At 38.7% G+C, this 27,249-nt stretch overlaps 1 protein-coding gene across 5 annotated transcripts in view; it reads right to left on the bottom strand.

Annotated features, from left to right (window-relative positions):
• The window catches only part of EPM2A (EPM2A, laforin glucan phosphatase), a 129,297-nt gene extending 102,283 nt beyond the window's left edge, over positions 1 to 27,014 (bottom strand). For 2 of the 5 annotated variants that reach the window (XM_025384495.1, XM_025384494.1), the window contains exon 1: positions 25,818 to 27,014. In XM_025384495.1, coding sequence (XP_025240280.1) covers positions 25,818 to 26,118 — 301 coding nt within the window. In that variant the 5' untranslated portion in view covers positions 26,119 to 27,014. Of the gene's footprint in view, positions 1 to 11,522; positions 12,361 to 25,817 lie in introns of those variants that run through there. The other 3 variants (XM_025384498.1, XM_025384497.1, XM_025384499.1) reach the window with 3 other exon arrangements.
• Between the last annotated feature and the right edge of the window lie 235 nt (positions 27,015 to 27,249).

Raw genomic sequence — 27,249 nt, 5'->3', positions numbered from 1 at the left:
CACTGCCTAATGGAGCTGTTAGAAGAGGGCCACTAACCTCCAGACCTTAGAATGGTGGATCCACCAACAGCCTGCACTGTGTGCCTAGAAAAGCCACAGACACTCAACACCAGCCCATGAAAGCAGTCAGGAGTGGGGCTGGACACTGCAGAGTCACAGGGAAGGAGCTTCCCAAGACCATGGGAGCCCACTTCTTGCATCAACGTGACCTAGATGTGGGATATAAAGTCAAAGGAGATCATTTTGGAACTTTAAGGTTTACTGACTGCCCTATTGGGTTTCAGACTTCATGGTGCCTGTAGCCCCTTAATTTTGGTATATTTCTCCCATTTTGAACTGGTGTATTTACCCACTGCCTGCATCCCCATTTTATCTGGGAAGTAACTAACTTGCTTTTGATTTGACAAGCTCCTAGGCAAAGGGGCTTGCCTTGTCTCAGATGAGACTTAGGACTGTGGACTTTTGAGTTAATGCTAAAATGAGTTAAGACTTTGGTGGACTGTTGGGAAGGCATGATTGGTTTTGAAATGTGAGGACATAAGATTTTGGAAGGGCTAAGGTAGAAGGATATGGTTTGGCTGTGTCCCGACCCAAATCTCATCTTGAGTTGTAGCTCCCATTATTCCCATATGTCACGGGACGGACCTGGTGGGAGGTAACTGAATCATGGGGGCAGGCTTCTCTCATACTGTTCTCATGATAGTGAATAAGTCTCACGATATCTGATGGTTTTATAAAGGGGAGTTCCCCTTCACACACTCTCTGGTCTGCCGCCAAGTAATATGTGACTTTGCTCCTCTTTTGCCTTCTGCCATGATTATGAGGCCTCCCCAGCCATGTGGAACTGTGAGACAATCAAAGCTTATTTATTTATAAATTACACAATCTCAAGTATGTCTTTATTAGCAGTGTAAGAACAGACTAATACATCATCTAAATATTTTGATTACACATATGATATTATCCCATCTGTATTTTAGAAATATAATTCTAGTAGCATGTAGAGGAAGGATTGAATAGAGAAGAAACACAAATGAGATCCTGTAGAAGTTCTTTAGATCATGTAGAAGGCATGAGGAAACAATCCAGGGCAGAGGGAGCAGGATAAAACTCAAAAGGATTGGGAGATTGAAATATTGCAACTGCAGAGTCTCTAACAGTGGTCTTCCAAACCAGTTGATTATCAAAAGCACCTGGGGAAATTATAAAGTTTGCATTCCCTGGCCAATCCCAGAACTATTAAATTAAAATTTAAAGGATGTGGCTGCAGAAATACTCATTACACCACAGGACCTTATAATACAGGCAAGCCAGCCTACAAAAGTTCTGTTTCCACACACTTGAACGACTGAGCTGCAGTGTCTTTAAATCAGGAACACAGAAAAACGATCTTTACAGAGATTGATAATGAGTTCAAGGTTTGAATATCTTGAAATTAAGCTACTTACAGGACACCCAGACGTAAAAGTCTTTTAGACAAGAGGATATATAGGTCTGGAGCCCAGAAGAGAGATTAGAGCTAGAGAAACAACATCCTAGGATTAGATAAGGTCCTCCAGAGAAAGAATTTAGCTTCAGATAAGAGATGATCTCATGAAAAAGCCAAAAGAGCACCTAAATCTAAGACGAGTGTGCAGATAGATGATAATATTAAAGTTGCCAAAGGAAGGATAAATATACCTAACAGATAATTCCATTAAATCAAATGTCTTTTAGAAAAATTTCATGTCATTTTTCATTGGACTAATAGAGCTTAAAAATTTTCAAGGACTTTAAAATGCATTGTTCCTCAAAAAAAAAAAAAAAAAAAAAAAAATTCCAGTGGGAAACATGAGCAGGTCTTCAAAAAGTTCACAGAGTGAGTATCTTAATCCAGAGTTCTAATTTGATTGCACTGTGGTCTGAGAGACAGTTTGTTATAATTTCTATTCTTTTACATTTGCTGAGGAGTGCTTTAGTTCCAACTATGTGGTCAATTTTGGAATAACTGCGATGTGGTGCTGAGAACAATGTATATTCTGTTGATTTGGGGTGGAATCGCTTAACTACATGGAAACAGAACAACCTGTTCCTGAATGACTACTGGGTACATAATGAAATGAAGGCAGAAATAAGATGTTCTTTGACACCAAAGAGAAAAAAGACACATCATACCAAAATCTCCGGGACACATTTAAAGCAGTGTGTAGAGGGAAATTTATAGCACTAAATGCCCACAAGAGAAAGCAGGAAAGATCTAAAATTGACACCCTAAGATCACAATTAAAAGAACTAGAAAAGCAAAAGCAAACACAATGAAAAGCTAGCAGAAGGCAAGAAACAACTGAGATCAGAGCAGAACTGAAAGAGATAGAGACACAAAAAACCCTTCAAGAAATCAGTGAATCCAGGAGCTCGTTTTTTGAAAAGATCAACAAAATTGATAGACCGTTAGCAAGACTAATAAAGAAGAAAAGAGAGAAGAATCAAATAGATGCAATAAAAAATGATAAAGGGGATATCACCACTGATCCCACAGAAGTACAAACTACCATCGAGAATACTATAAACACCTCTACGCAAATAAACTAGAAAATCTAGAAGAAATGGATACATTCCTGGACACATACACTCTCCCAAGACTAAACCCGGAAGAAGTTGAATCCCTGAATAGACCAATAACAGGTTCTGAAATTGAGGCAATAATTAATAGCCTACCAACCAAAAAAAGTCCAGGACAAGAAGGATTCATAACTGAATTCTACCACAGGTACAAGGAGGAGCTGGTACCATTCCTTCTGAAATTATTCCAATCAATAGAAAAAGACGGAATCCTCCCTACCTCATTTTATGAGGCCAACATCATCCTGATACCAAAGCCTGGCAGAGACACAACAAAAAAAGAGAATTTTAGACCAATATCCCTGGTGAACATCGATGCAAAAATCCTCAATAAAATACTGGCAAACCGAATCCAACAGCACATCAAAAAGCTTATCCATCATGATCAAGTGGGCTTCATCCCTGGGATGCAAGGCTGGTTCAACGTATGCAAATAAATAAATGTAATCCAGCACATAAACAGAACCAAAGACAAAAGCCACATGATTATCTCAATAGATGCAGAAGAGGCCTTTGACAAAATTCAACAGCACTTCATGCTGAAAACTCTCAATAAATTAGGTATTGATGGGACGTATCTCAAAATAATAAGAGCTATTTATGACAAACCCATAGCCAATATCATACTGAATGGGCAAAAAATTGAAGCATTCCCTTTGAAAACTGGCACAAGACAGGGATGCCCTCTCTCACCACTCCTATTCAACGTAGTGCTGGAAGTTCTGACCAGGGCAATCAGGCAGGAGAAAGAAATAAAGGGTATTCAATTAGGAAAGAGGAAGTCAAATTGTCCCTGTTTGCAGATGACATGATTGTATATTTAGAAAACCCCACTGTCCCAGCCCCAAATCTCCTTAAGCTGATAAGCAAATTCAGCAAAGTCTCAGGATACAAAATCAACGTGCAAAAATCACAAGCATTCTTACACAACAATAACAGACAAACAGAGAGCCAAATCATGAGTGAACTCCCATTCACGATTGCTTCAGAGAGAACAAAATACCTAAGAATCCAATTTACAAGGGGTGTGAAGGACCTCTTCAAGGAGAACTACAAACCACTGCTCAATGAAATAAAAGAGTACACAAACAAATGGAAGACCATTCCATGCTCATGGTTAGGAAGAATCAATATCGTGAAAATGGTCATACTGCCCAAGGTAATTTATAGATTCAATGCCATTCCCATCAAGCTACCAATGACTTTCTTCACAGAATTGGAAAAAACTACTTTAAAGTTCATATGGAACCAAAAAAGAGCCTGCCTTGCCAAGTCAATCCTAAGCCAAAAGAACGAAGCTGGAGGCATCACGCTACCTGACTTCAAACTATACTACAAGGCTACAGTAACCAAAGCAGCATGATACTGGTACCAAAACAGAGATATAGACCAATGGAACAGAACAGAGCCCTTAGAAACAATACCGCACAACTACAGCCATTTGATCTTTGACAAACCTGACAAAAACAAGCAATGGGGAAAGGATTCCCTATTTAATAAATGGTGCTGGGAAAACTGTCTAGCCATATGTAGAAAGCTGAAACAGGATCCTTTCCTTACACCTTATACAAAAATTAATTCAAGATGGATTAAAGACTTAAATGTTAGACCTAAAACCATAAAAACCCTAGAAGAAAACCTAGGTAATACCATTCAGGACATAGGCAAGGGCAAGGACTTCATGATGAAAACACCAAAAGCAATGACAATAAAAGTCAAAATTGACAAATGTGATCTAATTAAACTAAAGAGGTTCTGCACAGCAAAAGAGACTACCATTAGAGTGAACAGGCAATCTACAGAATGGGAGAAAATTTTTGCAATCTACCCATCTGACAAAGGTCTAATATCCAGAATCTACAAAGAACTCAAACACATTTACAAGAAAAAAACAACCCCTTCAAAAAGCAGGCAAAGGATATGAACAGACACTGCTCAAAAGAAGACATTTATGCAGCCAACAGACACATGAAAAAATGTTCATCATCACTGGCCATCAGAGAAATGCAAATCAAAACCACAATGAGATACCATCTCACACCAGTTAGTATGGTGATCATTAAAAAGTCAGGAAACAACAGGTACTGGAGAGGATATGGAGAAATAGGAACACTTTTACACTGTTGTTGGGACTGCAAACTAGTTCAACCATTGTGGAAGACAGTGTAGTGATTCCTTAAGGATCTAGAACTAGAAATACCATTTGACCCAGCCATCCCATTACTGGGTATATACCCAAAGAATTATAAATCATGCTGCTATAAAGACACATGCAGACATGTTTACTGTGGCACTATTTACAATAGCAAAGACTTGGAACCAACCCAAATGCACATATACACCATGGAATACTATGCAGCCATAAAAAAGGATGAGTTCATGTCCTTTGCAAGGACATGGATGAAGCTGGAAACCATCATTCTTAGCAAACTATTGCAAGGACAAAAAACCAAACACCACATGTTCTCACTAATAGGTGGGAATTAAACAATGAGAACACTTGGACACAGGAAGGGGAACATCCCACACTGGGGCCTGTTGTGCAGTGGGGGGAGTGGGGAGGGAGAGCATCAGGAGATATACCTAATGTAAATGACGAGTTAATGTGTGCAGCACACCAACATGGTACATATATACTTAAGTAACAAACCTGCACATTGTGCACATGTACCCTAGAACTTAAAGTAAAATAAAATAAAATAAAATAAAGCTCACAGAAAATGCATATTGTGGAAAAACTATGTATAGGTTTCAAAATTTCTTGGAACTAAAATAAACTTATACTGACTTGTTATAACATATCTGAACAAGGTCTAATTTGAGGCAATAAGAAGAATAAGGCAGCAGTTTGAAAAGAGCTCCTTTACAGCAACATGAATTCTGCTTAAAACTGAAGCAAGAACACACATCAAATTTATGGTGAAGTTCAGGTGGAAGAGTGGTGAAATCATTGATGCTTTACAAAAAGCATCAAAAGTTTATGGAGACAAAGCCCCAATGAAGTCAGCATTTTTTCATATATAACTCATTTTAAGAAGGGATGAGACAATGTTGAAGATGAAGCCTGCAGCAACAGACCATCCACATCAATTTACAAAGAAAAAATTTTTCTTGATAGGAAGATCACCAATAATTAACAGCAGAAACAATAGCTGGGTCAGCTTACACAATTCCAAGCTGAAAAATTAAATTTGAACAGACTTTCCATTCAATGGGTGCCAAAACCATTGCAGACAAGAGCAGGGCTTTCAATGAAAATTTTAAACAAATGAGATCAAGCTTCTGAAGCCCTGCTTTGAAGAATTATAACAGGAGATGAAACATGACTTTACCAGTATGATCCTGAAGACAAAGTACAAGCAAAGCAATGGCTACTGAGAAGTGAAAGTGGCCCAATCAAACCACAAATTGATGGTCAAGAGAAGATATCATGACAGCAGTTTTGGAAATTCTCAAGGCATTTTTCCTATTGATTTTCTGGAAAGTAAAAAAAAAAAAAAAAAAAAGATAGCACCTGCTTATTATGAGTGTTTTGAGAACGCTAGCCAAAGCTTTTTTTTTTTTTTTTATTATACTTTAAGTTTTAGGGTACATGTGGCTAACATGCAGGTTTGTTACATATGTATACTTGTGCCATGTTGGCGTGCTGCAACCATCAACTCGTCAGCACCCATCAACTCGTCATTTACATCAAGTATAACTCCCAATGCCATCCCTTCCCCCCCCGCCCATGAGGGGCCCCGGTGTATGATGTTCCTCTTCCCGAGTCCAAGTGATCTCATTGTTCAGTTCCCACCTATGAGTGAGAACATGCGGTGTTTGATTTTCTGTTCTTGCGATAGTTTGCTGAGAATGATGGTTTCCAGCTGCATCCATGTCTCTACAAAGGCCACAAACTCATCCTTTTTTATGGCTGCATAGTATTCCATGATGTATATGTCCCACATTTTCTTAATCCAGTCTGTCACTGATGGACATTTGGGTTCATTCCAAGTCTTTGCTATTGTGAATAGTGCCGCAATAAACATACATGTGCATGTGTCTTTATAGCAGCATGATTTATAATCCTTTGGGTATATACCCAGTAATGGGATGGCTGGGTCATATGGTACTTCTAGTTCTACGTGTGTATCTTCCATATTGACATACAGCCAATAAGTACCTGAAAAGATACTCAACATCATTAGTCATTAGGGAAATCAAAACCACAATAAGACCCCATTTCATACCTTCTACAATGGCTAAAATTAAAAATACACACAATAACAAGAATGTGGAAAAACTAAAACTCTCATACACTGCTGGTGAGCAGAAAATAGTGCAGTCACCTTGGAAAACAGTTAGGAATTTCCTCAAAAAGTTAAACATAGAGTTGCCATATGATCCAGCAGTTCCACTTCTGGGTACATACCCAATACAAGTAAAAACATATGGTCACACAAAAACTTATATGCAAATGCTCACAGTACCACTATTTTAAAAGTGAAAATGGCTTTTACCTCCACCAACTGGTGAGTGAATAAAGAAAATGCGACACACCCATACAATGGAATATTACTCAGTAATAAGGTTTAATGACGAACTGAGACATGCTACAACACGTACAAACCTCCAAAACATTAACATCAGTAAAAGGAGCCAGCTACAAAGGGCCACATATTGTATGACTCCATTTCTATGAAATATCCAGAACAGGCAAAGCCCTAGAGACAGAAAGTACATTAGCCTGAGGATAGGGGAGGGAGGAATAAAAATTGGTAATGAGTATGGAGTTTCTTTCTGGAATGGCAAAAATGTCATAAGAATAAGTGTTGATAGTTACGTAACACTTTGTGAATGTAGAGTTGTCTCTCAGTTCCCGTGAGTGATTGGTCACAGGACTGCTGGCAGATACCAAAATCTGCAGATGCTTAAGTCCCAGATATAAAATGGCATAGTATTTGCATACAAACTACACACAACCTCCTGTATGCAGTAAGCCCTCAGTTAACATGGTAGATAGGTTCTCAGAAACTGTGACTTTAAGTGTAATGATGCATAATAAACCAATTTTACTATAGCGAAGTGATATTTAAATAAGATTAAAGTTTCTATGGCATATTTCTGGTCATAAAAACGTCACCAAACTTCTCAATAAATATCCCAAACACTTCTCATATTAAACACTGAAATAAATGTGAACTATACACATATTTAAGAAAGATGAATAAAGACAAGTGTATTAGTCCATTTTCACAATGCTGACAGACATACCTGGGACAAGCAATTTACAAAAAAAGAGGTTTAATTGGCCTTACAGTTCCATGTGGCTGGGAAAGCCTCACAATCATGTCAGAAGGCAAGTAGGGACAAGTCACATCTTACATGGATAACAGCAGGCAAAGAGAAAGAGAGCTTGTGCAGGGAAACTCCACCTTCTAAAGTCATCAGATCTCATGAGACTTACTCACTATCATGAGAACAGCATGAGAAAGACCTGCCCTCATGATTCAATTACCTCTCACTGGGTCCCTCCCATAACATGTGGGAATTCAAGATGAGATTTGGGTGGGGACACAACCAAACCATATCAACAGGTAAGAAAATTATTTAACCAATTAGTGGTGAGTCAGTGAATGACTGCTGTAACAGGGGTGGTGATGGGTTACACTGAGGAACAAATGTTTGCAAAGCGAAAAATCAGCACCTCCTGCCACCACCCAGTTCCAAAACGATCACAAACAGGGAGGCTCACTGAGCACTTTGGTAGCATATTATTTGTTGTCAAGCATTTGTATGATTATCATATACTTTACAGATTTTTGCTTGACAATAATTTGCATTCATTTCTTCATTCATTTACCAACTCAATTATTCCAGTTCAGGATCAAGGGTGGCCAGATTTCATTCCTGCAGGTGCTAGATAGGCACCCACCCTAGATAGGACACCCTTCTATGGCAAGGCACTCATACACACCTACACTCACTCTGACTGGGATCATACATACATACCAAAGAACCACACAGGGACAGCTTTAAGATGTGGGAGGAAAGCAAAGGACGTGGAGAGAACCCACACAGACACAGGAAGAACATGCAGACTCCGCAGACAGGGGCCCTGGCAGGAAATGATCTTTTTCTCATTAACATTGTAATGAAAAAACATTCGATGAAAGATGTTATTCGAGGATATGTTGTACTTTAAATCAGGGATCCCAACCTATGGCCAACTTCCTCCCTTAGAAACCAGGTTGCACAGCAGGAGGTAAGCAGGCAAGTGAGTGAGCAAAGCTTCATCTGTATTTACAGCTGCTCCCCATCACTCACATTATGGACTGAACTCTGTGTCCTGTCAGACCAGCGGCACAGTAGATTCTCATAGGAGCACAAACCCTATTGTGAACTGCACTTGGGAGACATCTAGGTTGCGGGCTCCTTATGAGAAGCTAATGCCTGCTGATGTGTCACTGTCTTCTCTAACCCATAGATGGGACCATCTAATTGCAGGAAAACAAGCTCAGGGCTCCCACTGATTCTACGTTATGGTGAGTTGTAAAATTATTTCATTACATATTACAATGGAGTAATAATAGAAATAAAGCGCACAATAAATACAATGTGCTTGAATCATCCCACAAACATCCCCATCTCCCTAGTCCATGGAAAAACTATCTTCCACAAAACTGGTCCCTGGTGACAGAAAGGTTAGGGACCGCTGCTTTAAATCATCTCTAGGTTACTTATACTATTAAATACCTAATACAATGCCGGCACATCACTCCACTTGTGTGGAATCAACATAATACTTGGCAGACGGCAAATTCAAGTTTTCCTTTTTAGAATTTTGTAGAATTTTTTCCTGAATATTTTCAATCCAAGATTGGTTGAATCCACAGATGTAGAATCCATAGGGACAGAAGGCTGAGTGTCCTCAAAACCACTGAACTGTACACTTTAAACGGATGAATTCTATGGTATGTGAATTACATCTCAGCAAACTGTTATAAAAAATATGAATTCCCAGGATCCACCCATGAGGATTCTGCAGGTCTGTGATTTAAAAAGCTCCCAAGGTGATCCTAATGCATTCCAGGACAGGGCATCACTGGTGTGCCTAGAAAATTCACTAGAAAGTTGTCTGATGTTTTATGTTTGACAGAAAAGAAAAAATATCAGTAGAGACCGCTGGAAGTAACCCGTGCAGCAAGAGATGCGATCCCTGCCCACCTCCTCCAGGCCTCAAGAAAGAAGCCCCTACCCCCGCCCCAGAGTGGCCGCCCCACAGCCTCCTGCAGCCACCATTCCCACCCTCCTCACAGCTGTGGCAGTCTTCTCACTCAGGATTCCTTCACCCCAAAATGCGTTTGTGCAGCTCACCCCACACCACCACACACCCAGGGAACCCCACTACAAAAAGCTTAAACATCTTTGAAACTCTCCGACTTTGGCTCTTTCCTTGTCATTTTAATAATATCAGCCTTTCTCCTGTCTCCCTCACATGGAGGATAAAGCCTGAGCACCCATTTCTTCTTGGATTCAGATCAGATTTTTTAAAACAGCTTTGTTGTATTTATTCCCATAATTGCAATACAAAAATAAATGAGAGAATATCCTATTTTTCATTAAATACCAAGTTCAAAATACTATCCCTACTATAAAGCCTTCCCAACCCCTTTCTCCCTCCTGAATTCCCACCCAGATAGACTTCTTCCACAACACTGCATACAGGTTTCAGACTTCTGCTTTGGTCCTTACTTGACAATAAGTATTTTTTCCCCTCAACTAAAAATATCTCTTAACCTCAAGGGCTGTAAATTTTTCATCTTGGTATCCCAGTACCTATCACAATTCCAGGTGTATAACTGAGCTTCCAAGTTCTTAAATGAGTAGAATAAGTGAATAAAATACTGATTCTGATTTGTTAGGGTTTTAGTTGTCCTAATTGAAGGGATAAAATTAATAGAGATCTCTTCTCAGTGGTTAATACCAAAATAACAATTTAAACAATACTAAAACTTGAGGTTTAATAAAGTTAACACATTTTTGAATTACCAGAATACCCAGAAGAGTTTTTAGTGTTTTTTTATGTTTCATTTAGATCATATCTCTCAACATTTCTCATCTCTAATTAGATTGATTCCCTAATGGATTCTAAGTACATCCCTCTGAGAGATAACAAAACTTCTTCAACCACAATCAAAAGACAACATTATCAAGCTAAAATTTCAGATTCAAACTTCTAACCTCATTAAGTAAAGACTGAAGTCTGTGCAAAAAAGCATACATAGTCTTTTATGGGATACTTCTTCATTGTAGAGAAAACATGAGACATTGCCAAAACTAAGAAACACAAACCAATGACAAAATATTGTCAATATTTTTATATAAAATAGTTTTACTTCCATTTACAAGCAATACTCAGATACATTAAGTAAATTCTTCCTCATACTTATTCTGAACTAGTAAGTGTTAAAGCAATACTTTAAACCAATGTCTTTTTGGACAACACTCAGAATTACTTTTACCTCAGAAGTCCATGGGTGAAATTCAGGATAGCTCTAAATTGAAGATGATGGAACTAACAGTGTGACCCCAAAATATTGTTTTCCATGTGTGGGGTCCCAGATTATTCCAGTTCTGGAATTGTGCCAAATACTGATTGTCATATTCATCAAACAGATAGACTTTTGCTGACTCCAAACAATAGAGATGGTAATATTTTGGTATTTTATGGCAAAAGGCATGAATGTAAATGTCATGCTAACTTCTTCTAAACATACACAGTTCATAAAATCTACAAATATAATGTTGAGAGACGTTGGTAATAGATCAAACCATGATAAAATTTCTCTTTGCTCACAGAAACAGTATTGAGCCTTTTATGACTAAGATTTAAAAGACAATAATTTTATAACAACCTGACCAGGTGCAGTGGCTGGCACCTGTAATCCCATTACTTTGGGTTGCCTAGACAGGTGGATCACTTGTGTTTCAGGAGTTTGAGACCAGTCTGGGCAACATGGAGAAACCCCATTTCTACCAAAAGATACAAAAATTAGCTGGCCATGGTGAAATAATGCCTGTGGTTTCAGCTACTCGGGAGGCTGACGTGGGAGGATAGCTTGAGCCTGGGAGGCGAAGGCTGCAATGAGCCAAGATCATGCCACTGTACGTCAGCCTGGGTGACAGAGCCAGACCTTGTCAAATAAAAAAGAGTAAAAATCATTCCCTTAATTCTCTCAAGTTTTAGTTGGCTAAAATTCAGGATAAAATGCTACATTCACGTGGCATTACAATTTCCCATTTAAAAACATAAAGATCACGGAATTGAAACTGTTGGGCTTCTCACTCCTGTACGTACTGGCTGCACTACAGGCCTGAGCTATCTGGACTTTGCCCAGGATGCCAGCATCAGAGCAAAAAACTTAGAAGATATTCCAGATAATGAAACTCAAACTGGTGATGGTGTTGGAAAAATAAAACATTTTAATGAGCTTACTGGAACAGAAGTCCTAGGACCAACAATGGTACTAAAACTTCTCACACCTGGTGGAGGTCCAGACAGTCAATCTTGACCTGTCAGCCTTATTCTAGCTCTTTCAGAAAAAGGTGCAATCTCCTAAGACAACTCTTATCTCATTGAACTATATGTTTACTGGCTTTCTGCAAGCACAATTCATTCTCACAACTCAAACACATGAGCATTCACTCTCATTCATTCACAACTCATTCTCATATCTCAGACACATTCACTCTCACATCTCAAACACATAAGCATTATTTTTACACAAATAAAACATCCCCATCAGATGCCTATTATTTCTCTAGACATCATAAAATATGGTATACTGGTTTAAGCTTATACTTTATCCAAACTATTATTTTGTTTCTGGTAGGTCACCAAAGAACAATTCATAACATTGTAATTGCTTTACTACCTTTTTGGGGGGAAAAGTTCATAACTTTTGTCTCTTCTCACCTGTGAGCATGCAACAGTACTTTCTTTAATTTGCCCTAATGTTAGAACTTCCATTCTGCTTCTACAGAACATGAACAAATCATCTAAAAGTAGCAAGTAATATCATTTCAGCTCTCATTAACCCTGGCAAATGATGGAAGACCAGATACGGGGGGACATAGAATGAGAAACAGTAGCAATTTTTATACCTGGATTATTTTAGTCTGGCACAATTTTATTTTGGATTTGTAGAAGACTGTGGTTTGATCCAAGAGTAAGGGAAAAGACTTTTCATCTGGATTTGAACCTATTTCTTGATAATGTTCTCAAAAACTCTGAATCATTTTGGCTGAAACAACACATTAAATGAATATTCTTTTGAAAAAGGATAGGGGAATTAAGAGAAATGTCAAGGAAAAGGACCAGTTGGAATAAACAGAGTCTCTACTCACCTCCCAGTTTTGTTGGCATTTTCTCTCAATTCTCTTCTCACTGATAATACAAAGATACCGCACATCCTACACAAACACAAAGAACTTCTCCCTATTAAGTTCTAGAGCTCAGAGGTTGTATATGGGATATTAAAATTTACTTGCCAAATTTCCATGCCCTGCCTAGTAGAGGTGATGTGGTATGGAAAGGAATACCAAATCATAACACCTGAAATATTAAGAATAATTTGGTGAATGAAATATTAGAAAAGATTTATTCTCTTATGGGTTGAGTTGTGTCCCCCAAAAGTCATATAAAAGTCCGAACTCCTAGATCCCCATAATGTGATCTTATTTGAAGATAGGGTGTTTGCAGTGGTAATAAAGTTAAAATGAGGTCATTAGGAGTGGCCCCAATCCAATATGATTAGTGCCTTTTTAAGAAGAAATTTGGGCACAGAGACACAAAGAGAGAAGATGGTGTTAAGATGCAGGGAGAAGACAGCCATCTATAAACCAAAGAAAGAGGCCTGGAACAGATAATTCCCTCACAGCTTTCATAAGAAACCAACTCTGATAGCACCTACATTTTGGGCCTTTAGGCTCCAGATGTGTGGAACAATAAATTTCTGTTAAACCACCCAGCGTGTGGTACTTGATTATGGCTGCCTTCACAAACAAATGTGTTATTTTAAAGATGTAAAATTTCATGTTGATTTGTTTAATCTTCTTAAATTATAATAGATTTAAGGATTCAAAATTTTTTATGTCAAATATGCTCTAACATAAACATTGTACCACAAAAGGTGATATGAAATGAAGGGAAATTACAGTTTGTGCAGGACAAATGAAAGACTGGAGCAAAAAAATAGTGACAATTTGAAGGATGAATTTATGGCCATTAAAATCTAAGAATATAAAACCTGATCCAGAGTATCATGGAGTGGGGACGTGCCAATCTAATGACACATTATAATTAGAGTTAAGGATTTTCATCATGAAGTGAGTTCCAAAATAAATAATCTAATTTCACAAGAAAGATATAGTTTAGACTATATACATATACATACATACAGAACACAAAAATACACAAATATACAAAAAATTAGATATAAGTTAAATAACAAAATCAAGACTTATTTTGCAAAAAATTTAGGATATGTTGGACAAATATCTGCCTGCAAAATTTTTAAAAATCAGTAGAGATTTCTGTTCCTGCCTACAAAAAGAATAACTAGAAAAATGGCAAACTTCATGAAATATTTGTTTTTGAAAGTTGAATAAAAGGCAGTACAGGACTATAATCCCTAAGAGAAGAAAACTAACAAGATGAATGATATAAATCCATGGATTTCTGACTTCAAGGCATTTCCAAACCATGCCATAGGGATGGGGAGCTTTCTTTCACATTTGGGGAGAACAAAGTGAGAGTTAAATACCAGAGATGAGAAAGCTATACAGACAAAGAGGTCTGTAAAACTGCATAAAAGTTTCCTAGATTCTTTGGCTGCATGTCAATTGTGGATGCAAAAGGTAAACTTTGACAGAGTCATACACAGAACAAATGGCAAGAAAAGAAAAATTTCTGAAAATTGTAAGCCAGACAACTTGCAGAGCTTACACAGAACTGGGAAAAATTTTAGTCTCCACCAGACACAGTGAGGAAATCTTGGGGCACTGAGTACATTGAGGCATTCAGTAAAGAATCCAGAGTTCATTGCTTAATAGTGGGGCTGCACTAACCCTCCTAGAGACCTGCCCTTGTAAACCTTCAAGAGGAACCTCACAGAGAACAAGCTAATCCACAAGTAACTTAACTGTCAGAAACTAATCCAAACTCTATGAAACAATGTAAATTACAACAGCGAGCATGCAAACAAAAAACAATAGATACAAAAGTTAATTTATTTCCTAGATATCAGCAAAGAACTGAAATTTAATTGTTTAAGAAAAACTAAATATACTATTTAAAACAGCACACCAAAACCCCTTATGTATAAATCTAACAAAACTGGAGACATATTCTATGTTCATAAGTTGGAAAACTCAATATTGTTAAGATGTCAGTTCTTCTGAACTCCATCTATAGCTTCAACACAAAATCACAGCAAGCTATTTTGTACAAGTCAACAACTGATTCTAAAAAGTATTTGGAAAAGCAAATGACCAAGAAGAGCCAACACAATCTTGAAGAACAAGAACAAAGTTAGAAGATTCACACTACACTATTTCAAGATTAGTATAAAGCTACAGTAATGAACAGAGTGTGATACTGGCTTCAAAAAAAAAACCAGACATATAGAACTGAAGAGAGAGCACAGAAATGGACATATGCAAATAAAGTCAGGTGGTTTCTAACAAAGACACTTTAAAAAACAATGGACAGTATTTTCAACAAACTGTCCTGGAACAAGTGGATGTCCATATGGGGAGCAAAAAGAACCTAGCCACAGACCTTATATAAAACATAAAAACTAACAGAAAATGGCTTATAAATATATGCATATGTAAAAACTTCCAAAAATAACATAGGAGAAAAACTAGATGAACTTTGATTTGGAGAGGAGTTTTTTAATTCAATACCAAAAGCATAATCATGAAAGAAAAAAAAATTGTTGGATTTTATTAATAGTTTTGTTTTGCAACAGACACTGCTACGATAATAAAAAATAAGTCACATACTGAGAGAAAATATTTGCAAATCACTCATCTCTCAAAGGCTTGTATCCAAAATATATACAGAATTCTTAAAAATCATGAATTTAAAAAAATTTAAAAATTAAAAGAAGATATGAACAGACACCCAAAGAATATATACAGATGGCAAATAAGTTTATAAAACAATGCTCAATATCATTTATTACAGAATTGCACATTTAAACAATGAGATACCACTATGCACCTGTTAGAGTTGTTAAAATCCAAAACACTAACAACACCAATGCTGATGAAAATGTGGAACAGGAACTCTCATTCTATGCCAGTGGAAATGAAAAATACTAGGCCACTCTAAAAGATGATTTGGCAGTTTCTTACAATGCTGAATAGTCTTATCATATGATCCAGCAAACTCATTCCTAGATATCTACCCACTGATATAAAAATTCATACCTACACAAAAATCTGCACACCAATGTTTATTTATAATCACCCAAACCTGGACACAATCAAGATGTCCTTCAATAGGCAAATAAACAAAATGTGGAACATCCATATAATGGAATATCATTCAGCAATAAAAAAAAAATTACAGCTACAGAAAAAAAACATAGATAGATATTAAATATATTGTTAAATGACAGAAGCCAGTCTGAAAAGGCTGCACACTGCATGATTCTAATTACTTGACATTGTGGAAAGGCAAAACTATGGAAATGGTAAACAGATCAGTGGTTGCCAAGGGTTTGAGGAGTGGGGAGGGTTGAATAGACAAAAGACAGAGGAGTTTCTATGGAGGTGAAACTAGTCTAAATGAGACTAACATAATGAATACATGACACTGTGCATTTATCAAAATCCACAGAACTTTATATTACAAATAATATATTTCCCATATATATAATTAATATAAACACATATTTCTTTGTTTCGCCAGCTAAGAAGGCCTACAAGCAACAATATCCCAGAAGGAAGAGGCACACTCACTGCCCAGATCTTGATTTCTAATACCATTCTACAATAAAATCAAACAGAGCTCCCTGGATAAATGTCCAATTTTAGCGTGGAGGAAGGAAACATAAAAGATGATCTCAGAACACCTTGTAGTGCCAGAAAATAAGGAAGTACTCAAAAACAAAGAAACCAAAAATCACACACACAAAGACGGGGGGATGTCAAAGAGACACAGAAGAGAAGCCACCAAAAGAGTTCTCAATGGCCAAACCTGAAATAAACTGAACGAGAAAATAAAGTAGTAAGATATTTAAACCAAAGTATAAAATAATATCTGTGAATTCATATATATAAAAATAATTGAATAGGTAAATAAATGAGGGAGAAGAGACAAACCCCCCATACAAATACATTCCAGATAATTAATGTAGATATTCTGCCCTCAAGCTGGCGGAACATAACTTCTCACTTTTTAAATGTGAGCAATGCACAGTGACTTCTTCTGAAAGACTACAGTATGGAAATACGGGGAAAACACAACTTTTACAGCAGAGAAAACTAACAAATACAACTTCGACTACATGATCAAGGTCATCACAAACGGTAGTAAATCATGTTAATAGTATAGATCCTTGATATGATGTAATAAAGAAGGCACTTTACTTCGATGGTCTTCCCAAAAACCCATAATCCAAGTCTAATGACAAGAAAAAACACCAGAAAAATCCCAACTGAGAAACTTTCTGCAAAATACCTGATGAACACTATTCAAAACTGTCAAGGTCACTGCAGAAATACATAAAGTCTGAGAAACTATCACAGTCATAAATAATACATGTAATGTGGTCATATAGTTAAGGTCTTAGAAGAGAAAAAGTATGTTAAGTAAAAAATAATGAAATATGAATGAAATTTGGATCCTAGTTAAAAATCATGTATCCACATTGGTCCTTAATTCTCACAAGTGCCATACTAATATAAAATATTAACAATAGAGGAAACTGGTAAGGAGTATATGAGAACTCTCTATACTGTCTTTGCAACTTTTCTGTAAAATCTAAAATTATTCTAAACAGTTTATTCTTAAAAATACATAATTTATAATTTATCATACCTTAAAATAATCCATAAATAAAGCTCAGCTATGGTTACTCAAAAAAGACATGGAAAGAAGTAGTCAAATACTATCAATAACTGTTAGAAAAACTAGTCAACAGAAACCACACCCAAATATGACATAGATAAGGAAATGAGAAAATAAAGACTGACTATATCTTCAACATCATCACGAATTTAAAGAAAAACATAAGCTAAATGAGAATAAAAGAAGAAGATGCACAAGAATACTGAATAGAACTTCTAGAGACGAGAAATACAGTATCTGAAAATAAAATTTCACTGGATGGGATTCACAACAGATTAGACCTAGAGGAAAGCCTCAATCTTCTTCTTATTTACATAACAGAGAAATGAGTATCTGCCTTGCAGTGTTGTTATAAGGACAAAGGGTAATTTAATTGAAAGCACCTAAGAAGTAATTAGCCCATGGTTTAAAAAAAAAAAAACCCTCCATCTCTTTCTGTTCTGTGCTCTATTCATCCAACCAATATTTACTGCGCAGCTACTATGTATCAGCTACAATTGCAAGATATAAAAGAATGAATAAAATACATAGTCCCTACACTCATAGAGCTCACAATCTGGTAGAAGACAGAAACCAAAAAATACACAAATAAATGTTGTACATGGTATCTTTTGTTTTAACTGTAGCATGCATTGTTAGCTGCCTACCTAAAATCTACTCTCCTCATTCTTCTTGGTAATCAGTACCCTAATTTTCTTCAGGAAAGGAATGTGCTGGCCTAAATAAAGCACTTTCCCAGCGATACGGTTTGGATTTTTGTCCCCACCCAAATCTCATGTCTGAACAGTAATCCCCAATGTTGAAGGAGAGGCCTGGTGAGAGATGATTGAATCATGGGGGCAGACTTCCTCCTTGCTGTTCTTGTGAAAGTGAGTTCTCATGATATCTGGTTGCTTAAAAGCGTGTAGCACTTCCCCTTCTCTCTCTTCCTCCTGCTCCAGCCATGTAGGACATGCCTCCTTCCCCTTTGCCTTCTGCGATGTTTGTAAGTTTCCCAGGGCCTCCCAAGCCATGCTTCCTGTACAGCCTGGAAAACCATGAGCCAATTAAACTTCTTTTCTTTAGAAATCACTCAGTCTTAGGTCATTCTTTATAGTAATGCAAGAACTAACACAGAAAATTCGTTCTGGGAAGAGGTGCATTGCTATAAAGATATCTGAATATGTGGAAGCAGCTTTGGAACTGGGTATTGGGCAGAGGTGGGGACAGTCTGGAGGACTCAGAGGAAGACAGGAAGATGAAGGAAAGTTTGGAACTTCCTGGAGACTTGTTGAATGCTTGTGACCAAAATGCTGATACTGATAGGGACAGTGAAGTCCAGGCAGAGGTGGTCTCAGATGGAGATGAAGAACTTACTGGGAACTAGAGTAGCCACTCATGTTGTACTTTAGCAGTGAGACTGGCAGTATTGTGCCCCTGCTCTAGAGATCTGTGGAAATCTGAACTTGAGAAAGATGATTTAGAGTAAGTGGTGGAAGAAATTTCTAAGCAGCAAAGCATTCAAGATGTGGTCTGGCTGCTTCTAACAGCATACACTCATATTTATGAGCAAAGAGATCATCTGAAACTGGAACTTATACTTAAAAGGGAAGCAGAGCATAAAAGCTTAGAAAAGTTGCGGACTTGCCATGTGGCAGAAAAGAAAAACCCATTTTCAGGGAGGAATTCAAGCTGGCTGTAGAAATTTGCAAAAGTAAAGAGAAGCTGTATATTAATAGTTAAGACAATGTAGAAAAGGCCTGGAAGGCATTTCAGAGACCTCCATAGCAGCCCCTCTCACCACAAGCCTGGAGGCCTAGGAGGAAAAAATAGCTTCATAGGCCCAGGGCCCCACTACCCTGTACAACCTCAGGACACTGCTCCCTGAATCCCAGCTTCTCCACCTCCAGCCTTGGCTAAAATGGTCCCAGATATGTCTCACTCCACTGCTCCAGAGGATGCAAGCCATAATTCTTGGAGGCTTCCATGGGATGTTAAGCCAGCTAGTGCACAGACAGCAAGAGTTGAGGCTTTGGAGCCTCCACCTAGATTTCAGAGGATATATGGAAACACCTAGATATCCAGGCAGAAGTCTGCTGCAGTGGCACAGCGCTCAGGGAGAATGTCTACTAAGGCAGCACAGAGGGGAAATGTTGAGTTGGAGTCCCCAAACAGAGTTCCCACTAGGGCACTGCCTACTGAAGCTATGAAAAGAAGGCCACTGTCCTCTAGATACTACAATGTTAGATTCACCAACAGCTTGTACCGTGGACCTGGAAAAGCCACAGGCACTCAATACCAGCCCATGAAAGCAGCCATGGGGGCTGTACCCTGCAGAGCCACAGGGGTAGAGATGCCCATGGCCTTGAAAGTCCACCCCTCACATCAATGTTACCTGGGTGTGAGACATGGAGTCAAAGGAAATTATTTTGGAACTTTAAGATTTTATGGCTGCTCTGCTGGGTTTTGGACTTGCATGCAGCCTGTAACCCCTTTGTTTTCACTATTCTCTCCCTTTTGGAATGGGAGTATTTAGCCAATGTCTGTACCCCCATGGTATCTTGGAAGTAATTAAGTGGTTTTGATTTTACAGGCTCCTAGCCAAAAGGGACTTGCCTTGTCTCAGATGAGACTTTGGACTGTGAACTTCTGAGTTAATGCTGAAATAAGGTGAGACTTTGGGGGACTGTTGAGAAGAAAAGATTGTATTTTACAATGTGAGAAGGATATGAGATTTGGGAGAGGCCAGAGGCAGAATGATATGGTTTAGATTTGTGTCCCTGCCCAAATCTCACGTCTGAATTATAATTCCAACAGGAGGAAGGGCCTGGTGGAAGGTGATTAAATCATGAGAGTGGACTTTCCCCTTGTTATTCTCATGATAGTGAGTAGGTTCTCATGGGATCTAGTTGTTTAAGTGTGTAACACTTCCCTCTTTCTCTCTTCTTCCTGCTCCAGCCATGCAGATCGTCCCTGCTTCCCCTTCATCTTCTGCCATACTTGTTAGTTTCCTGAGGCCTCCCCAGCCATGTTTCCTGTACAGCCTGAAAAACCATGAGCCAATTAAACCTCTTTTCATTATAAATTACCCAATCTCAGGTACTTCTTTATAGCAATGCAAGAACTGACTAATACACTCAGTCTCTTCTGCAGCAGAGGCAGTCAAACACAGTAGTTCTGGCCGATTCTAAACATAAAACAAAGTGGGAGTGTGGAGGTATTCTGGTAAAGTTTTTGCTTCCTAGATTATAGGCAATACCCATGGATGACTCTTCCACTCTTCCTTCTTCTCCCTTATTCCACTAAATGCACATGAGCTGAACAGAGCTGCAGCAGCCATCTTGTTGCCTTAAGGGAAAAGCCAAGAGAATACAGAGTGATACTGCGTGTGACATCCAATTTAGGCATGTAATCCTGAGCTTCTTGTGAGAAAACCTAGCTTGACAGAGTCAATTATCTTGAGAAACTAAAGCCAAACCCTGAGAAAAGCAAATCTGAGAATGAGAGAGTGAGAGGTAGAAAGCAAGTGAGGAGAGACAGGCTGTACTCCATGCTTTTTTCAGTTTGGTTATATGAATTGATTTTTTAAAAATTATTTTTAGGCTGGTTCACATTCAGTTACTATTACTTGCAATTAAAAAGTCCAATCCAGCATAGTCAATATGATTTTTAGACTGTAATAAGTGCTATAAGAAAAAGGAACAGATATTATAAGAAAGAATCAGAAGGTAGTTAGGGAGGCCTTCTACAAAAGCAACATGAAAGAGGAAACCTAACAAATAAACACATGTTAGCCTGGAGAAGAGTTGAAAGAACGATTTCCCACCTGCCTCCTTCAACCCCTTCCCATCGCCAACATGGAATAAGCATGCTCTAAACACAGTAATGGAAGTGTTTCCTGGAAAGGACCCTAGTGTGGGTTTAGGAGCTGGAGATTGGGTGAAACAAGTCCTGTGATGTCTACAGACCCACCCAACAGACCTAGAGGAAAAGAAAAAGGCAACTCCATTCAACAATAAAATATACTAAATTATCCCGCCTCATGATAAAGTTCTTTTTACGCTGTCAACAATAACGATCTTAAGCCTATGGCTCCTCAGCCACACACCCTGAGTGGAACTTTATCCTTCAAAAAATCTGCCAAATTATACAGTACTCCATGAGTGTTCTCCCATTTAGAGGAGGTTTTCAGTAAACATGACAATTTCAACAGAAAACCAGCACAGCTACCCCTACTGATCAGCATATCCTTCATTCATAAAAATGAATGGATATCCTAGGACTACCAGATATTGGAGAAAAATCAATAGAATAAAAGAAACATCAAGAAAAAAACAATTGACTACAGAGCACATGTATGTTTATAGCAGCAAAATTCACAATTGCAAAGATACGGAACCAACCTAAGTGCCCAACAATTAATGAGAACACAGGAACAGAAAACCAAACGCCGCATGTTCTCACTCATAAGTGGGAGTTGAACACTGAGAATACATGGACACAAGAGAGGTGAACATCACACACCAGGGCCTGTTGGTGGGTGGGGGTTGAGGGGAGGGAACTTAGAGGATGGGTCAATAGGTGCAGCAAACCACTATGGCACACGTATAATACTTACGTAACAAAACTGCACGTTCTGCACACGTATGCCAATTTTTAGAAGAATTTTTTTTAATGAACAACAAAAAAAAAGAGAGAGAGAGAGAGAGAGAGGAAGAAATCACAGAAAACTTCCCTGAGTTGAAGGAAACAATTTCTGGAATTTAAAGAGCCAATCAAGTGCCAAGTGATAAAACAGACTGCTAACAGGAATGGGTTTAGTTTGACATTAGAATTATCAGCCACAGATGCTAGAAATTACTGAGGCACAGTCTTCAAGGGAAAATTATTTTAAGACCAGAATACTGTACCAAACGATCAATCAAGATCATTTGATTGAAACGCAAATAAACCCAAATAAAGACCTTTTAGGAATTTAAGGGCTCAGATATTTTCTCTCTGATTTTACCATTTCTTGAAAATTATCCAAAGAAATGATTAAGGTTTTTAAGAAACAGGAAGATATACCATTTAAAACAGTGCAACTAATATAGGAGTTCAATTGTTTTCTTTAGTCTCAGGTTTATAGCTAAAACCTGTGTGTGTGTGTGTGTGTGTGTGTTTCTGTGTGTGTGTGCGCACGCCGAAGTAAGGAAGGGAGAGGAATGTGTAAGCTATTTTTCTTATCCTCTCATATAGGAGTAACTTCCTGCATAATAGCATTATAAGAATGAAATTTCTATATAATAGAAAGTCAACAGTCAATATTTTATATAAAACTGATATATATATCAGAAACATATATATATACACACACACATACAAAAATATATCAGAGAGCCATATATTAGTGAAAAGTGAAAATTAGAACAGGAATCCTAATTCTTCGAGGAAAAAAATTTATTTTCAAGAAATAAGCAATATGCATTCATCAAGTAGTGCAATCAAGCTAGAACATTGTGAGAACTGGTGTAACTCTTCTGTTAAAAAAATTAATAACAAATTTTTAAACAAGTTGTAGAAGAACATTACAGTTCAAATATGAAGTAAAACAAAGTGTAGTACTATTTTAAGTCAAATTTGAGCATGATTTTTAGTGAAGAAAAGAGAATTTTTCCTTGCAGTTGTACAGTTTTCATGTCACAAAATTTTATTTCTTTGTTTACGATCTAATTGCACTACGTGGTTTCCTAATAATAGTAAAAAATAATACCTAGCCCTTATTTAACATTTACCATACATCCTCTTCTAAGTTCTTAATATATATCCTATTCTACAAAATACAGTTCATTTATTAGGCAGCTTGATCCTTTCATTGTGAGCTGAGGTGATGCGCCTCAAATCCCACACTGGTTGGTGAGACCAGGCAATCTGGCTCCAGAATCCTTGCTTTTAAACACTTGGCTATCCTGCTTCTCATAAAACTCTCTGTTAATTTACAATGCTTAGAATCAGTCTATTTACCTTAAACAAGAAGGCACCGTAACAATCAGAAAACAGAATATAAATTATATAAAACCTGATAATGTAAAAGTCATAATAAACCAAGCTGAGGAGAGAGGAAGAAATGTGTAATATTTTTCTTACCCTCTCTTACAGGAGTAACTTCCTAGAAAGTCAACAGTCAACTTTTAATACAAAACTGAAAATAATTCCTGCTTGGATGGTAAAGAAAAATATTAATCAAAAAAAACTGAAAATAACAGTAAAAAAAAATCAGCAGAGAAGATAGAGAATGAACTTGAGCTAAATTCCTCGTATTTCATAACAGGTGTGATGGTTAATTTTATGTGCATCCAGTAGGTGTCAATATTTATTGCCTAATTTTAATTTTAAAAATTATGTATAACTTATAAGGTAACTATTAGAAAAACTAAAAACAAAAGTTTGTGATACCTTAAGAAATAGCAACATAAGCAAACTACAGCATAGGGAAGACTGTCAGAAAAGCTAAAGAAAAGAAGAACTAGGGAAAGGGAAGATCTTTGTTTCACACCATTTACATTTTTATCACAATTATCAGATATTTTATTTTAAAAAATAATTCTACAATACTATGAATAATAGTAATACCCTGTAAAGAAAGGATAAACTGAAGATGGTATCTTTCAATTCTGTCATGGTAAAAGACCAATAAATGCTACCAGACCATAAGCCTAGTGGGGAACAAAAAGATAACAAGGATAATATATAAACATATTCCACTCTAACTTTCTTTACTGATTCTTTGTTTCTACATCATTACAGGCTAAATGGTCCATTCTTTTCAAATAAACTTCTAAAAAGACATTCATTTCATTGACTTCAACTATTGAGTTACACCCACTCCAGTCTTCAACCTTGCACATTTCCCTTAAAGAAAGGGTCTGTCTCAATTCAGACATTGTTGGCGGGAGCTGACATTAGTTATCACCCTTTTAGGGCATAATTTAGCAGTCCTTAATGAAGTGTTAAAAAAAAAATGACTGTATTTTGACCCAATAATTTCACTTCTTTGAATCCACTCTGTAGAAACACTCCCGAATGTTCAAAGATACCTGTAAAAGGAATTTCAATTAACCTACTACTGTTTATAACAGAGGAAAACTGAAAAGAACTTAAATGCACGTTCGTAGATACAGAATAATTTGTTGCCATTTAAAATACATCTACATGTAAAATATATATCTACATGTAGTGACAGTGAAAGATGTCCGTAACATACTGTTAGGCAAGAAAAGCAAAAAAAAAAGGTATATGCATATACCACATACATAAATGTGTACAAGCACTGTGCTTAAGATTGTGTGGAGGAAACACTGTAAGTTTTTACTATGCAGATTTCTTTTTTATCATCATTATTATTCTACAACCAACATGTATTGTTTTAGTATTTTAAGAAATCAGGTCATGTCTCAATTGTCACATATCTGGGATTAAGAAAGAAAAAGAAATCCAAAAAGGGAAATATTCAATGTCTTTCCATTAGTTCATTCTCAATATCTAAGAAAAAAAAAAATCTAAGCAGCACGTTGCAGTCTAGGATTAGCGAAAACGCTACTTTCGTTGGTTGGATCGTTTTTCTTTTTAGTGAACTAGAGCAGGAAAATGAGCACACAAAACTCAACTAAAGCGGAGTTGGGCAGTTGAAGCCATCAGCGGCGCGCGGCCGAGCAGCCAAGGGACCCGCGAAGGAAGGACTCGGAGGGCGAGGGGGACTCGGAGGGCTAAGAGGGCTCCGGGCGGGAGACGAAGGGCACTGGCCCGTGAAGCAGCCGCGGTTGGAAAGAAGCTGAAGATTGGGTGTGCGGAAATCAGGTTAGAGGGGCAGGCGACCGAGGGGACTGGAAGGCGGCCGGGAGCGCTGTACGGGTCTAGGGAACCAGTAGGAAGCCGGAGCCGCCCCTGGCAGCGACAGCGTGGCTGGCAAAGCAGGGTCAGCCCGGGGCGTCCGGCGAGTGCGCAGGGACGCGGGCAAAGAGCCCGAGACGCGCGCCGCCGGGGCCTGCCGGGCACGCCGGAGGCCTAGGCCCCGGCTGGGGGTGCGGGCCGGAGCTCCTGCTCTACACCGGGGGCAGACGTCTGTTGGCAATACCTTCCCAGGAGAGCTCTCCTCCCGGCTCCCGCTTCAGGAACTTGTACCAGAACGTGTCCACGCGGCCCGGCTCCGCCCCGTCCTGCGCCGCCTTCTCGGCCGCCAGCTCCACCTCCCCGAGCCACAGGCCCGGCTCCTGCAGCGCCAGCGCCCCAGCGCCCACCGCGGTGCCTGCCGGCCTCAGGCGTACGGCCCCGCGCGGCTCCCAACGTCCCAGCTCGGGCCGCGACCCCACCACCAGCAGCTCCGGCCGGGCGCCGGCCACAGCGGGCGGCACCACCACCCCGAAGCGGAAGCGCATGGCGGGCGGCGGCGGCGCGAATCCCCGGGCCCTGAGTCCCCGCGGCCTGCAGGCCCGGCCTGAGCGTCAGGCGGCCGCGGCGATTGGGCGGCGGCGCGGGAGCCCGGGGCACCGGGGAGAACACGTGCTGTTCTGCGCGTTCTTTGGGCTGCATCACGCGGTTCCCGAGCCCAGGCCTCATCCAGGCCGGCGGCAAGGGGTCAGCGGAGCCGCCAGCCGCCTCTGTGCCCCGCAGCCTCACGGGCGGCTGATTTCCAGCTGTAGGCGCTGGGGACACGGCGAGCGGAAGAAAAGGAAGAGAAAATGGGGTTCGGGGAGTGAGGAAAACTTCTAAGCCAGGCGATCGCCCAGTCCTCTCCAAGAGACTGGAAATTAACTTTATGAGGATCAAAGGAAGGGAATGGCCTCTAGACAGCCGCCTTGTAATTGTGAAACGGGGGAAGATCTTGGACCTGGTCTCTGGAGCGCTCCATGTCTTAACCAAGTCACTTACTCTAGCGGGTCTCAGGTTCTTTATCTGTAAAATGAGGGTATAAAATAATGATCATTCTAGACCCTACCAGCTCTAAAGGACCTCTGATTGGTGGACAAGACCCGGAGCTGATGCAAAACATTACATACCATTCTCTTGTCTGAAAAGCTACATGTTCACTTTCTTTTTTCAAAAACTACATTTTTAGTATGTGTAAAGTAAGTTTAGAGTAAATACTTTTAAGGTCAAAACGAAAACTAATTCTGTGACTATAAATGTACGCCTTTTTTTTTTTTTTTTTTTTTTTTGAGACAGAGTCTCTGTCCAAATGTATGCATTTTTTAATGGAGTAAATTAAGAAAAAAAAACACCTTTGTTTAAAATTTACTTTAAGTAAAAGCACTATTTTTTCAACTTAAAACCTTTTTGGATCAAGAAACAGTTTTTTTTAGCTGTCTGGCCCAAATCCAAACTTCGTACATTTTGGTGGGGAACTTCAATTTGTCACTGCCATAAGACAATCTTAAGACGAATATCGTGATACTTTTTGATTCTTTAACAAAATTATCGTTGTATTCTTCCGTTTATATATTCACTAACATTTAGCATAACACAAATTTGTTATGTGAATTAAAGACACACAGAGGCATTTTTACCAG

This window comes from Theropithecus gelada, chromosome 4 (genome assembly GCF_003255815.1).
Source record: "Theropithecus gelada isolate Dixy chromosome 4, Tgel_1.0, whole genome shotgun sequence".
NCBI classification, from domain to species: Eukaryota; Metazoa; Chordata; class Mammalia; order Primates; family Cercopithecidae; genus Theropithecus; species Theropithecus gelada.
The sequence above is the reverse complement of the archived record's forward strand: the minus strand, read 5'-3'. Positions and strand labels throughout refer to the sequence as shown.